The sequence below is a fragment of the Lissotriton helveticus genome, chromosome 3_1 (assembly GCF_964261635.1).
Source record: "Lissotriton helveticus chromosome 3_1, aLisHel1.1, whole genome shotgun sequence".
In the NCBI taxonomy this organism is placed as follows: domain Eukaryota; kingdom Metazoa; phylum Chordata; class Amphibia; order Caudata; family Salamandridae; genus Lissotriton; species Lissotriton helveticus.
The window spans coordinates 1,024,553,263-1,024,568,225 of NC_136061.1; the positions used below are offsets into that span (position 1 = coordinate 1,024,553,263).

At 41.9% G+C, this 14,963-nt stretch overlaps 1 protein-coding gene across 1 annotated transcript in view; it reads left to right on the plus strand.

The window, feature by feature from the left end:
- LOC144824202 (dynein axonemal heavy chain 11-like) overlaps positions 1 to 14,963 on the plus strand; it is a 3,356,387-nt gene that overhangs the window by 332,557 nt on the left and 3,008,867 nt on the right. Inside the window, exon 16 of the mRNA XM_078683354.1 lies at positions 14,472 to 14,609. Coding sequence (XP_078539480.1) covers positions 14,472 to 14,609 — 138 coding nt within the window. The remainder of the gene's footprint in view (positions 1 to 14,471; positions 14,610 to 14,963) is intronic.

The window sequence follows — 14,963 nt, forward strand, 5'->3', positions numbered from 1 at the left end:
TCTGGTGTTCTTTCTCCAGCAGTTGTAACATCTTCTTAGAGCGCCTCGTTGCTCAAATGGATACAATTCTTGATATTTATATGTTTTTCTGGTCTTCGTTGCTTTATTTTGCGTGAGAGAAAGTGTCACTCATAGTCATTAAAATGTCACTCATAACGACACTGAAATTATGAAAATGTCTCACTTTGCAATCTGAAACCTTGGCAGCTATGCGACTGTCCGTGAGTAAGGGTATTTTTTCCGGGCCCCCGTACCGACAATTAATTATTCATAAACACTGAAGTTGGCGGGTGGGGCGTCGTGCAGTGGTGGTGGTGGTCTGGACGGAGGGACCAGGCCTGAGCCAGGCATGTGATGCACTGCACACTTTTAATGCTTCGGACATGCACAGAGACTTCAGTAGAAGATATTAATGAATGTAATATTTGTGAATTATCCAAAATACATTCTGCTAAAAGGCCTTGCACATTGATATAGTAGATGATGATCCATAAAAATGCGATGAAGTTTTCCCAAGAGCAGGAGTACCAAATGAGAGTTTAATATGAGTGGATCCATGCTAGGTTTTCAGGATAAATTTAACTTTGACCACTTAATTTAGTTCCACTGAGTTTAAATATGTACAATTAAGGGGATGTCCTTAATAGCCCACCTATTGGGAACCCTGCTCCAGAGCCTCTGAATAGTTCTTTGTGGACGGATGGATCCCGCTTAAGCTTTCTCCAACTCTCCACGTGCTACTCCACCCCTCAGGGAAAAAAACATTACTCTCTGCTCAGCTCATCAGCAAATGCTATGAAGGGCCCAGGCCTGCAGAGACTCTACAAATGACTACATAGAACACAAACAAAAAATGTAACATAACATTAAAGACAGGCTAACTGGATTGATAGGCCATATGAGTATAGTCAAGACTCAGATAATGGCGGGAAGGAGGAAGAGATCCTCAAAATTATTTGGAAAACTACAAAAGGAAATACATGCGTAACAGTATCAATCTTCCTTGAGCTCGACTTAGCCCTCTTGAAAAATAGACTTTATGTACGACAGGCCCGAGAGCAACACTAAGGTTCTGATTATGAGTGGGCTGGTAAATTCCGATACCTGCACAAACACTGTTTCCAGCACTATGGCAAACACCAAAACCCACTTCCTTTTCCTTGTCAAACCTGCTGAAATGTTCAGATGGGAAAAATGTGCAGTAAATTTGGATACATGCAGAATTCGGTGCAGTAAGCACCAGTTCCATTTGTAAATTGTCATGAAATACCTAAATTGGAGTTATTTACTAATCTGGTAAGCAGAGAACCCGGTTTTGTCAGCACTTACCATGTACAGCAAATAACTCACCCTTTGTGAGACAGATAAGAATCAGGGCCACATGGACTGACCCCTCTATTGTTGCCCAATGGCATGTGGCCTGCTGCACATTTAGTGGCTGGAATCTTTATTATTAAACCAACATGGTTTTCTAAGGGTGTACATCAGTTCCTGCAGCAGGTTCAATGTACTTTGTCAAACCGTGCACTGAATGCATCAGGGCATTATATATGCACACAGAGATGCATGGAATATTGTCCACTCAACAGACTCATAACAAACATAAACCTCGAGGGAAGTGACAAAAACCACAGCAAAGTTAATCATCTAGTGACAGCCATGATTGGTTGATTGATTGAGGAGTTCTGTATACCATGCTGTTATCCCAAGGGGTGTCTTGATGCTGAGCAGAAAACGAAAAAATACAAGACATATATTATAAACAGCGACTTGATGGAAACAGATGGGTTTTTAGCTTTTTACGGAACAGACAGCGGCGAGATGAGAGGTCATTGCATACTTTCGGACCCAGGTTGGAGAAAGCATGGTTGTGCAGATCTTGGAAATAGACAGTTGAGTCTCAGAAGAAGAGTCCACCAGACTTGCAGAAACACAGATCTTGAGTTATATTATATGTAATTTGGGCTACAGTCATAGAAGGCTCGTTTACAGAAGCAAAGTGTTTTAAATATGATATGCTGCTGCACCTGGAGCAAATGAAGCTGAGGAAGAAGTGGTGATACTGCCGAAGAAGCATTGACAAAGCCAGTAGGTCTTGTCTTTGGGATATATTGCCGTTGTCAATGGTTTTAGACATGAGGCACAGTATCCCTAATGCTTGTGGCATGGCTGAGGAATGTAAAAGAAAAAGCTTTGGACATGGATGCTTTTTTTTCTTTACATGGGTGTGTGGGTTGGGTGGATTCAATGGGTGAAAGAAAGCAATGTGGAGATGGCTGTGAGAAAGCACGTGGGCGAGAAAGCAATGTGGGGAGAGAAAAATGTGGGTGAACGAGAGAAACACAGAGCTCGAAGGGGAGAAGCACACTAGAGAGACAGCAGGAAAACACATGCACTGCTCACACAAAGGAAAAAGTAGCACCTGAAAAAGTGAGCAGTGGAAGGACATAGTAATGCCAGGAGAGATATCTCTGAGGGGGGCAGAAACTCGTAATGTTCTGCTTTCTAAAGAATCAGAAATGCTCACAACAAATAAGAAAAGTGGATTTAATTTGATATAGTGTGTTGCATTCATGTGGTACTAAATTGAAAAATATATTTGCATAGATTTTTAAGTCCATTTTTGTCAACTTTGACACACATTTCCATAGATTTCCGTGTCCTAGCCTCGGATCTGGACTGCCACTAGTGCTGTTATTTCATCTCTACCCAATGGTCATCGATAGTAATAGTAATGGTGCCCTTGTCAACATCTTACGTCAGTGATTGGTACAAGCAGTCTTGCATCGCATCTCTTCTCTCTACTCCTGGTGCAGTTCATAGGAAATACAACCGCCAAAGGCCACGGGCTACTCGCACGAATGCTGTGCTGGGCAGAAGTACCGGGCAAGCACTCTGATTTCCACATCGCTCTCTAAAAGATAAAGTTCTAATACACGTCTAGGCATCAGTTGCGTCCCCTCCCCCTTCTCAAGAAAGGATCTCCTTGGAGAGTTCTTAAGAAAAGGGAAACGGTTCCTGCAGACATTGGGAAATGACATTCTTGCTGTCAGAGAGGTGTTCTCAAGGGTTTTCCTAATCTGTATTATAGGTCAGGCAAGCCTTCCCGCCCCCTATAAGACTTAAGCGAAGTGTTCGGGAACTTTAACTCAGTGGGAGTCTGGACTGGGGCCCGCCGCCCGCCTCGGACTGCAGAGTAGGATGATGTTAGTCTAGAGAGGGCCCACGTGTTTACACAGAGCCGCACCCGCCCTGCTTTAACTAGTCTGTGAATCAGATCCGGCACAGGCAGCCAGGCTTAAGTTTTGAACACGACACACAAGACACAAGTTATGCTGCGTAGGTCACTTTGACATGCCACGTGACGTGACGTGACGTTATTCGCCACATTTTGTGAACGTTTCACTTCATTATTTTGGTATGTTTAAAGTTGTTAACACTGTCTGGGCATTAGTTGCACCTCATTAGTACCAGTTTAACACCCAACAACCTTTGCAAAGGGCCTTCCACTACCAACACGGTTGCTGCACCAGGAGGAAGCATTTCGGACCACAGAGACACAGTGCTTGAAGACAAAGTCACAGGAGCTTAACTTAGGCCATTCTTCTGAATTGGTGGTGATGGTGTGCTTATGTGGACTGTGGACTGTTACTGGTAGGGCACCAGGTTAATTAGTTGCTCTTGCTGATGTTAGACGGACCGAGAGTCCAACAAAACGGAGCCGTTCAAACAGAATAGCCCACTAAAAGGTAGAAGAAAATTGGCTTACCTTGGGGGAGGTTGGAATTTCATTTCCACACATCTGTGAATCAGATCCGGCAGAGCCAGGCTTTTGAACACGAGACACGAGTGATGCTGCGGAGGTCACTTTGACGTGCCACGTGACATGACGTTATTCGTGGATATTTTTGAAGACACGGGGCCTGATTGAAACACTTGAGAAGGAGGCATATTACTGTTGCTGTCTCCCCTGGGTCCTGAATAACAGGTGCCTTACATAATAGGCAGTGTCTTTGATTATTTGACAATTTGTTTTCGCTTCTAAATTGGAAAGGACTATGAAGTGTAGGCTGTTGCTGACCTCAAACTCAAACGCATGCTCAGAGCGGAAAGCCTGTCACAAACTTTAGGAAGGGCCTTTTTTTACCCACCGCCCCTTTCCACCACCACCACCACCCCTCATAGTCGATGCCAGCCGCGACTGCATACCACAGTACCACACTGAACAGAAGGGAGGACTGGGCAAGCGAAATACCATTACGATAATGTTATAGAATAAAGTGTTGGATTATTTTAAATGACACGTGTGCACAGAAGACAATAAGGACTGTGGCATGTGAGTTAGGATCTTTTAAATGTGCCAGAGCAACATATAGTCTTAGATAGCAGCTTCAAGGACCCATATGTATCTAGATATACAGGCGTAAGCATCGGTGGCTGAGTAGAACGGCAGGCCTTTTAATGGGAGAGGTGTGCTCCGTGTTCTATGAAGTACAAATTCTAATTCTTAGAGGTGTGGGACGTATGATGGGATATAATATTCTGTGTTTTGTGATTGTTGTTGGGGGGTTCATTTTTGGAATTAATGGAACTGGCTTTCTGAGGCTAGATTTGGTGGTGGGAGACATTTTAAAAAGAGAGGGCAGGTCATTTTAAGAAGTGGCGCTTCCGCTGGGTTCAGCACAAGGTGGCACCGATCAGCTATGAAGGCTTAGAAAGAACTGCTCCAAGGTTTGAAATACTATGTCCAAGCCAGAAGTGGAGGAATGGGCGGTGGAATGTAAAGGTCCAACCAAGACTTGATCTTTAAAAAGAAGAGCGCTTCATTTGGCAGCGTTTAAAGTCACAGATAGTTAATAATGTGTGCATGTGTAATGTGCAGTGCTGCAATAACTTAAGATTTAAAAGTACCCGCTGCAGAGTTTCTTGTGTGTCCAGCTTTCAGCAACAATAAAATTGTAAAGATAACTCTTGTGATTAATGTTCCTGCTAGAGAGAGAGCTCAATCAGGAGTTGTATCTAGTGACAGTCTTGACTCCCCTCAAAGTAGCGCTGATGGTTAATGTGCCTGCTGGGAAGAACAGATCTGTATTAGATGTTATATCTCTGTATTTCTGTCTCCCCTCTCTCTCTCTCTCTCTCTCTCTCTCTCTCCCTCTCCCTCTCTCTCTCTCCACCTCCCTCTCTCTTACCTCTCCCCCTCCCTCTCTCTCTCTCCTCTATCTCCCCCTCCCTCTCTCTATCTCTTTCCATCCCTCTCTATCTCTTTCCATCCCTCTCTATCTCTTTCCATCCCTCTCCCCATCTTTCTCTCATTCCACTCCTTCCTCTCTCTCATTCTCTTCCTCTGTTTCTCCCTCTACTTCTCTCTTTCTCTTCTTCTGTGACTGTCTCCCTCTCTCTCTCTCTCCCCCTCCCCACGTAAGAAGCATAGCCAGATCTATTGCTGCAGTCAGTGCTTGTTCATGCTCCCAGCGTTTCTATACAATATTTTTGGTCAATGAATGTATTATGCTGAAAGAATGCCTTTGAATACATATGACTGGGTGGGTAACCTGATGTTCTTTAAGGTCATCATCTACTGTTTACTGTGCTTTGAAAGTTGATACAATTTGAATATGTAATGAAAGATGTGCTGTAAAATTCACCATTTTGGTCTGTCGTTTTTTCAAAATTTTTGTGGGGGGAGAACCCCCCCAAACCCCCCTAGTGGCCGTTGCGCTCGCTCGCTGCGCTCGCTCGCTACACGCTGGACGGAGGCTTGTACGCTACGCGCCAGATGGGGGCTGGTCTGCCAAAATTTGCCAGGGCTGCTTTCAGTTCCCAGTCTGGCCCTGGCGCCTGGCACCTCCGCACACAAGTGCTCAGACATGACAGGTGCCCCCTCAAGAAAAGCGAGAGTCCGACGGAAGCACAGACACCATGACATGGACAAGGCCACTCCAAGAATGCGCCACAGGCCCGGGATTGACAGCCGTTTCCTGGCCACCGGCCCCATCAAAGCAAGAAAGGGAGGTTTCTTCCCAGGAGAAACTGTTAGCTCTTATCCTAACCCTGCCGAGGCTATCCGTGCCACTTGTTATGTTATGTTATGTTATGTTATGCGTATTTATTAAGCGCACAGATGCTCCAGCGAAGGAGCGTCCTGGCGCCCGACAAGGTAGCAGCACAACACAACTAAACAACACAGAGCGGAAGAGACAGAGTACTAAGGGAACAAAAAAGTTTTGACAGCTCGGCGAAAAGAAAACAGGTCCCTAAGGGCGCGAATTGCTGGGGGAAGGGCATTCCATAGCACTGCAGCGCGGACTTGAAAAGAACGTCCACCAGCCCTGCTACGCTTAAAGCGGGGGACGACCGCAAGTTCTAGGTCTGAAGATCTTAAAGACCGAACCGGGACATATCGGGACAAGAGCTTAGAAAGGATCATAGCCGAGGATCCCTTGAGGATCTTGTAGGCAACACAGAGGGCCTTGAACCGGATCCTTTGTGCAATCGGAAGCCAATGCAGCGAACGCAGGGTGTTAGTAGTGGAGCAAAATCTAGGTAATCCCACCACCGCTCTCGCTGCGGCATTCTGAATGCGCTGAAGGCGACTAATTTCCGCTTGATTCAGGCCCACAAAGAGGGAACTGGCGTAATCCAGCCTGGAGATCACTGTAGCTTGGATCACGAGTTGCCTAGTGGTTCCTCCCAATATACATTTAAAGCTGTGCAGGTATACAGCATGTGTAAGATAGCAGCAGATTGGCATCTACAACTAAGGCATCTGATTTTATCCGAATTTATATTTGCACCCCACCTCGTTAATCGGTCCGGTGTATGTTTTGTTGCTTAGCTTTCCCACTTTCAGTACACAACACTTATGTGTGGACCGCATGTTTCATACCATCAGACTGTATGCTATCTCTAAAAGCCTCCCACATTATACATCTAAAACCCTGCATGAAAAATTGACCTTGACCTAAAACTATTGATTGTTTCCTCTCCTTTTTTTCCTTGAAGTGACTGTCTCAAACTTTCCATCCTCTGCATTCCTCTTTCTGAGTATAGCACACTCTGTCGCCCGCCTGCCTCCCTTAAGCTTTGGTATTGAATCTCTACATATGACCCACAACTTGTTTCATAGGTCACAACCTCTCCTTTAAAACTATATCCCAGTAACCTGGGATTACCTAATCTCCCCTAGCCCATCTGGTTATTTTACCAATTTCTTGCATGAACCCACACCGCACCCACTATTGGTCACACTTAACTACTATTAATTGAATCTGCTATAAAGAAACTGATGTAAATTCATGAAATCATTTCCTCGAGAGCAAAGGAATAATCCCAACAACCAGAAATAGCCAATGACCACTGGATTAACCACCAACCAATACAAAGTTACATTAACAGAACAAACTGAGACAGATGGGGGTGAGATGGTTCCACCAAGATCACACAATTTTATTTAAGTGGGGTAGCTATGATGAACATTTGGCCATCTGGTTGTGATATCTCAACAGAGCTTTAATGCAGAAAACCAGTCATCGTGGTTCATTTTGTGTCTGCTCATGGTTCTGCCAGTGAGTGCTGCTGTAGTTTTCAGTGTGTAAGAGTCAGAGTGAGGTTGTAGACATGTAACTGAAATGAAAACCCTGAGGAATAGATTTAAGTACACTAGACCGAATTCTGTTTGAAAGTGAGGAAGGAGAAGTGTATTTGGTATAGCATGGAGCAAGTTCTGAGAGGCAGACGAGCACTTTAGAAAGAATATTGTATTGGAGTGGGTACAAAGAACAGGCTGCAGAGTGTAGATGCAATTTGCTAATTTGAAAACGAAGGCCTCCGTGACATAACTAACTGCTAAGGGCATCCGCTTCATTGTCAGACTTGCAAAGCTTGCCATCTCAATTGCTTTGGGGATTAAATGTATTACTAGGCTTACTAAGGGACATTTGCTTTCTATGGCAAAAGCCAGTTTAAGAGACTTGCTGGCAGATGCATCAACTTAGCCTTTTGCTATTCCTAAATAGCGATTTTTAAGGAATGGCTATTTGGGAATAGCAAAAGCCTATGCATGTAGGAATCGCTATTAAAATAGCGATTCCTAAACATTCCTTAATTGCTACTCACAAATTGCTAGTCGCAATTAATGAATGCTGTCCCATTCATCCCTATGGGCCTACAGGCCCATAGGAATGAATTGGAGATTGCATGAGCAATTTCCGAGTACCAGTAGGTACTCGCAAATTGCTCATACAATTTCAAGGGTGTAAGGGTGTCAAAATAACACCCTGTTGCACCCCTGAAATTGATCTCTGCACATATGTTGCACTTGTGTGCGCAACATGAAACTTTGAAAAATGCACAAAAGTGCTTTTTTCAAACTTTTAGCAAATTACCATGAAGTTCAATTTTTTTTACTTTCATGCATTGCATTTAAGGAATCTCAATTTAGAGATTCCTTAAATTGCGATTTTTGCATTTGGGATGATGCATCCCAAATGCAAAAATACTGGGAGCAAAGGGGCAGATTCTGAGAATCTGCCCCTTTGCTCCCGGTATTTACTTTGATGCATATGCCAGTTGATAAAATACATAAGCTTATCCCATAAGAAAGCTCTTGATTTGTTTCCTTGATGTGCAATTCTCTAGCTCTTGCTTTTTATTTTTTACTTTATGTATGTTACTCTTTTAGGATTCTCTCCTTTACCAACTGGGTTACCAGCTTTTACGTTTCGCAGTTCCTCCTTCAGGTTGAGTTGCTGAAGTGTCTTTTAGACTAATGTCCTAATGAGGCCCTCTGCTAAGTAAACCGTTTGGGGTTGAAACATTGACAAACTTCCCTATTTGCTATATGGACTGCATCTTTTCATATCATTAGACACATGAAAAGCACTGTATGGCTTCTTTGGGATTTTTTTTTAGATGTCTGAGGCAGCCTATAGTGGATATACAAGTTATTGTTCTAACCCACACAAATTAATTGGCATTTCATTTATTATAATTTGATTTGTGTGGTCACAAAGCACACTGCGCCGCTATACTATTATTTAAAAAATATTAATACGTCATAGTTAAATGGCATGGTTCTCTGGTGCTCAATTGTGTGTACTTTGTGGGCTTATCAATTTTAAGCTATGCTGCGATGGACTAATTATTTCAACAAATCTTTGTTCTAAATAATGTGTGTATTCCCCTTCCCCTCCACCTCCCAAGTGAACCACTGTTGGATGCATTCCCATTGGGCTTTAGGTCATAAACTTCTCAAAGCCTAAGAGCAAATCATTCATTCGATGTACCGGCTGCATCAAAGTAAAAAAAAGTAAAACTAGTCCATAAAATGTGCAGCTGACTGCAAGTTACAGTAGAAAGGTGAGGAGCAGCTCTTGTGATGTAAAAGCTTCCAACAATGTATAAAAAACTGAAAGATTGAAATCTAAGCCTCAAATGTACAAATGCAAGCTAATCCAACACATTCATGTACTATCGAAAACGATTTAGACAGACCCCCAGGATTTAGCGGCTTTTGTAAAAATGCAGCGATTTCTACAAAAGTGCCGAGCACTTTTGTAAAAATCGCGGCATTTTTACAAAAGTGCCGATTGCGGGGCAAACCGCGAAATCGCGAAATCCTGGAGGGTCTGCCTTTAAATATTGCGTATGTCTTGTCACATTTGCTGTGCTTCAAACACAGAGGTCAAATGTCAGGATATGTGTTCTGAAAAATTGCTACTTATGTTTTTTAACACGTAGATTGGTGTTTACAAACTCCTCTCACTTTGCGGTCAGAGAAAGAAAAGTAAAATCAATTACGTTGCTGGGGTACCCAAGTGTGAAAAGAAAGGCTATAGGATGTCATTTTTTTTGTAACACAACAAAATGTAAATACCTGTAAATTAACTGTACACATTCAGCAGTTAGGAAAGCAAAAATTAAGCACATTTTTTGTGATTCTGAAGTGTGATGGAAACAAAGATTAATGGGATCAAAACAAATCAAGAAACTTTACTGGGCGATGCACAAACAATAAATATTCACTAGGCTTGCAAACTGTTCAGCTTTATATACAAACATTAGTAACACTGTTCTGCATTTTCTGTATATAATGCAATGTAAACATTAGTTTGTGTTCTACCACTGTTTTTGCAAACAGTATTTCACTCAGTAGTTTTGCTCAACTAATGTAAACAATATCAGCACTTATTTTTTAAATGAAGGTGTTTGTTTCAAGCGCTGTTTTAAAAAAAAAATGTTATTGATACATTATTTTAATATGTAACCACATTTACATTCCGCTCATGCGGGACAGTATTTCGAACCAAATGTCTCATGTTTCTACCCTGGTATATCACAACTTATATCTTCATACGAGTCATAGGGATTGTGGAAAATACTAGTGCCACCCAAAGAACGAGTATAGAAAATGTATTCAAAAGAAGAGTGTTAAGGATGTAGTATGTAGCTGGTGGGGCATTTTGGAGAATATTGTCTCAAATATATTACTAAAGCATATTGTGGTACTGCACTGTCATACAGATAGCACATTTTCCATTGAAATGGCCACTAAATTTGCACAGGCATACCGTTTTCCTGATAAAACTATATAATAGGTGGAATTCTGCAATTCTGTATAAAAAGCTGTCTCTGATTTCTTTATTACTGGTGACACACCATATTTAAATGATGTCAGAACCAGTGCTTACTTTGAAAAGGAGGTTGCGGGTAGGGGCCACTGTCACTTATTTTTGTGGACTGCCACTTATTTTCCACCTTAAGATATTTATGGAGCACAAGAGAAGGAAAACACACAGATCAGAAAGACAAAGATGGCAAAACCGTCACAAAGCGATAAAGCAGGAACCTTGAAGATAGATATAAAGAGGCAGGGAGTGTGTGGTAGTGGATTAAAGAAGCATTAGGTGGATTTAAGACTTCCAGCCTTGGTATTTGGTTCGTCAATGTTTAATTGCCCTGCCAGCGGGCTTCCGAGCAGAGCTTTGGGCACCCTCACACTTTCTTTTACAAATTAAGCACTGGTCAGAATTCAACTGTAATAACTTATTAAAGTTGATTTCTGATGTAATTATGCCTGCTGCCAGAGCCAGCAGCTGAGGGAAAAGGCAAGTTGGATCACAGGTCATAATGAAAGCAGATGTTTATAGAATGAAAAGAAAATGCAATGTTTTTCTGGCTGTATAGTGACAACCTGAAAGGAGATATTAATGGCAACCTGTTTTGTTTGCACTCCCTTACCTAATTATAGAAAAGTTAGCATCTTTCTGCATGTTTCTACACATTCTAAGCTCCTGCATCTTTTTTTAATACTGACTTCTATTAAGCTGATTCTAATATCTTCTTGCAATAAATATCTCATAACTTTTTTAATGTGTTTCATTTTGCAGTAGAAATTCAATTTTATTCTTCATGTTTGCAAACATGCTCTCTCTTTTCTATGAAAAAGCGTTGTACCAAGGATTTAAGTGGTTTGTGGGAAAGATGATGGCATGCCCATTTATTTAGAGTATTTGTAAAGCGCATCACTCATCCCCTTTGGGATATCACAGCACTATATAGCCACCTATTGTTTGAACTAAAAAACCTATAGAAGACAATCTCATATATGGAAGGGCCATTTTACAAAAACAGACATGTTTTCAATTTGATTCTAAATCGAAGATGGTTGTCAGTAAGACGGAGATCCAGAGGTAGCAAGTTCCACTGGGCTGCAGGAAAATGTGAGAATGAACATCTGCCTGTTCTGGCTTTCCGTATTTGCATAAGATTTTGGAACCGGTGTTATACAAGGCCGTATAAGCTCGGCATACGAGTTTAAAACCAGCTGTTTCCCGCCCTGGTAGTCACTGTAAAGATGTCAAACAAGCCGACGCAGCGCCAAATCTGTCCGTGCTGCAAATTAACTTGGCAGCGGCATTTTAAATTACCTGTAATTTCGTAAAGAGGTAATCTGCCATGCCCCCAAATGGAGCATTGCCATAGTCCGCTCAGCTAGTAATCTGAGCTTGGACTATGGTTTTTTTGTCAGGCAATTGGTAGCCACTTATACAGGCTTCTCAACAACAACTTGAGGAGTCCAAAGTATTTACCATAAGTGGCCTTGACATGTTCTTGCATACAAAGAGAGTCATCCACAATGATCCTGCAATTTCTAGAAGATTTCTTAGGGGTGGGCATATTCCTCAAATAATATGGCCACCAAGAGGCATCCTAAATTAAGTGGGCCCCACCGAATAGCAGGATCTCAGTTTTGTCTACATTTAGTTTCAAACAGTGATTAGTCATCCATCCTGCTACTTCGGTTAGGCACTCATGTAATTTACCTCTGGTTTCGTCTAGTTTCTCGCCCAGCGATATAATCAGTTTGATGTCATTGGTATAAGTGCAGAGCGGACAAGGTCATCAGAAGGAGCCTAACATATCTCTTTCTGCTGTCACCAATACCTCTGGCAACGGTGGAGTTCAGATGGTTTCGATGGACTGACTGAATAGTGACAGGTGACTGACTAGTATGAGGCAGTAATATTCATGAATAACACTGGATAGACTTTAAGTTCATGCTGAGTGCTTTCTACATGGCTGTTTTCGAAAGCCCCGCGTACATAGATTAGCTCACTTCAAGATTATTGCTGGTAATATGTGGTAAACAGCTGAATTATCCTTTCGGCAGCTATTCTGGACTGGGCCAAGCGAGCCATCCAGAATGTCTCCTGGTGCATTGTGCTGGCACCGGGATGCATGTTGCGGTGCCAGCGTGCATATCATGTGCTTCTCTATGCAGAGCTGCATCTTCCATGGGAATAGGAGGGCTCTTTCTTCCAGTGTGCATTAACTGCACAATGTTCACCTCTTGAACAGTCACTAATTATTTTTGTCCTAGTTTGGAGCAGTTGCAGGTCAATTGGGCCCAGCTGGACCCTCATACCTGCCCACCAGGTTCCTCTTCTTTAACAGGGGAAACAAAGATACACTCAGTGTGTCTTTTCTTTTTTTTTTTTTTTTTTCTTTTTTTTTTTGTCCTCATCTCACCTTTGGTACTTGCAAAAGAAAGACACCAGCAACCCTTTCTCTCTAGTGCGCCCAGGGTCAGGGTCCTTGCTGCACCCGAAGCCGTCCTGGCTGCCCCTTTATCCCGGGGCCCGGTGTAATCATTGGACAAACACGGAATCGGATACCAGCCTCAGCTCGAGTGCCCATTCCCACAATGGAAGCCAAACTATGGTATTTCTATTACGTATAGCCCCCAACTCTAGCCGTGCAGTTTTAAGAACAGACCGTAGCCACTTATCATGTAGTGGGGGGGCTGGATCTTTCCATAACATGCAGATTTCTCTACGGGCGATGATAATTAGAGTGAAGGCTAATGCTATCTGATCTCTCAGTGTGTCTTTTAACAAGTTTCCAAAACAAACACTTAGATTTGAGTGTATTTTTCGATTTCTCAAGCTCTGTATCTATTAATAGACATAGTTGTATGCGAGCTCAATAGAAAGATCAAGTATATGCGTCTGTCCTTAAACCAAAACATTTCTTATTTGTAATGTCATTACACTGACAAAATAAGTGAGTATTCGTACCGAACGAAACAAAACCCATTTTATCAACATTAGAATAACCAAAGATTGGGTTCAAACCTGCCAATATTCAACTGTTTACCTTGTAGGTTGCATGCAGCTGAAAATAGCTGTCACATTTCTCAGTGGATTGTAGCTTTTGACCAGGGGGTTCCACACAAATCTCTGCAATGAAAGCTTTAACTCATTGAGGTATTTTATGATGTTGCCAGTTTTGAGGGTCCGAGTTTGTAAAGAAATAACTCAAAGGTTAGGAGCTTGGACTCATATCCTCCTCCCTCCATGTATTTGCCCATTTTTGCTGCTGCCTCGCACCTCCAAACTGTTGGTGAGCAGAATCATTTGATTGCATTCCTAGCACTGCTTACAATTTCTATTCTGATAGATGCTGCAAACAAACATCAAGTACACACGATCAAACATTTTCCGTATAGATTTCCTTTGAAGTTTCTTACTACTCATATATTCATTGACACTGACTATCTCCTCCATTTATTCTAACTTTGCTATTTCCCAAAAGTAAACCTACAAAGCCCATTAGAATTCAAAGTATTGTTTTGAAACAATGTAGGAGAGAGTTGTGAGACCTCGCCATAGAACCCTTCTTTGCACAGATTCCATTGTCACCCTCACCCTCACAGCCCAGTCCAGGTGATATTTATCCCTTACACATGAAGCATGTGCGGTGCCACATTCTCGCTTCTTAGTCAAAACAAATCAGCACACCCTTGTGTGTTGTAGATGTCCTTAAGGGTGGCTTAGCAGACTGCTTTATGGACAAATGGCGTGGTGCTAGTATGATTTTGTATTTTGTGAGATTTTGCTGCTTGTTGTTTATTTCTTTTCTGTTTTTACTTCACGTGTTAATAATTACCAACTTAAATATTTTTGCAGGTTTTACAAATATTTGGTTCCCTCTTGGAAAGGCCGATCATCAACTCGCTATTTTACCCAAATTATGCAGTTCTGCTGTCAATGTTTGAAAAGGAAATTGACTGCTGCAAGAAAATATTTCATAGCCAAAAAGAAAAGGTTAGTGTGCATTCTGAACTTCCACCAGTGAAAATATTATGGCAAACATTGTCCATTTGTTCCTAGAAAAGGTGAATACATTCTATACACTTGCTTTGGACTTTGTTGGTTCCTCTAAGATAATCATGCTTACTCTTCTGCATAATTAAAATCTGTCATTTTTTCAAATAACTAATCCATATAGGTCTAAAGTAATTAAAATAACCGTACTTCCAGTTTACCACAAAAGCTGACAATAGACACAACATAAACATACTCACAACTATTTTAAATCTGTACAAGATGATTGCCCATAGAAGCTTTGTATGTAAATTGTTTCAGCACAATTCTGTAATACCCCTCCAACATGTTCTC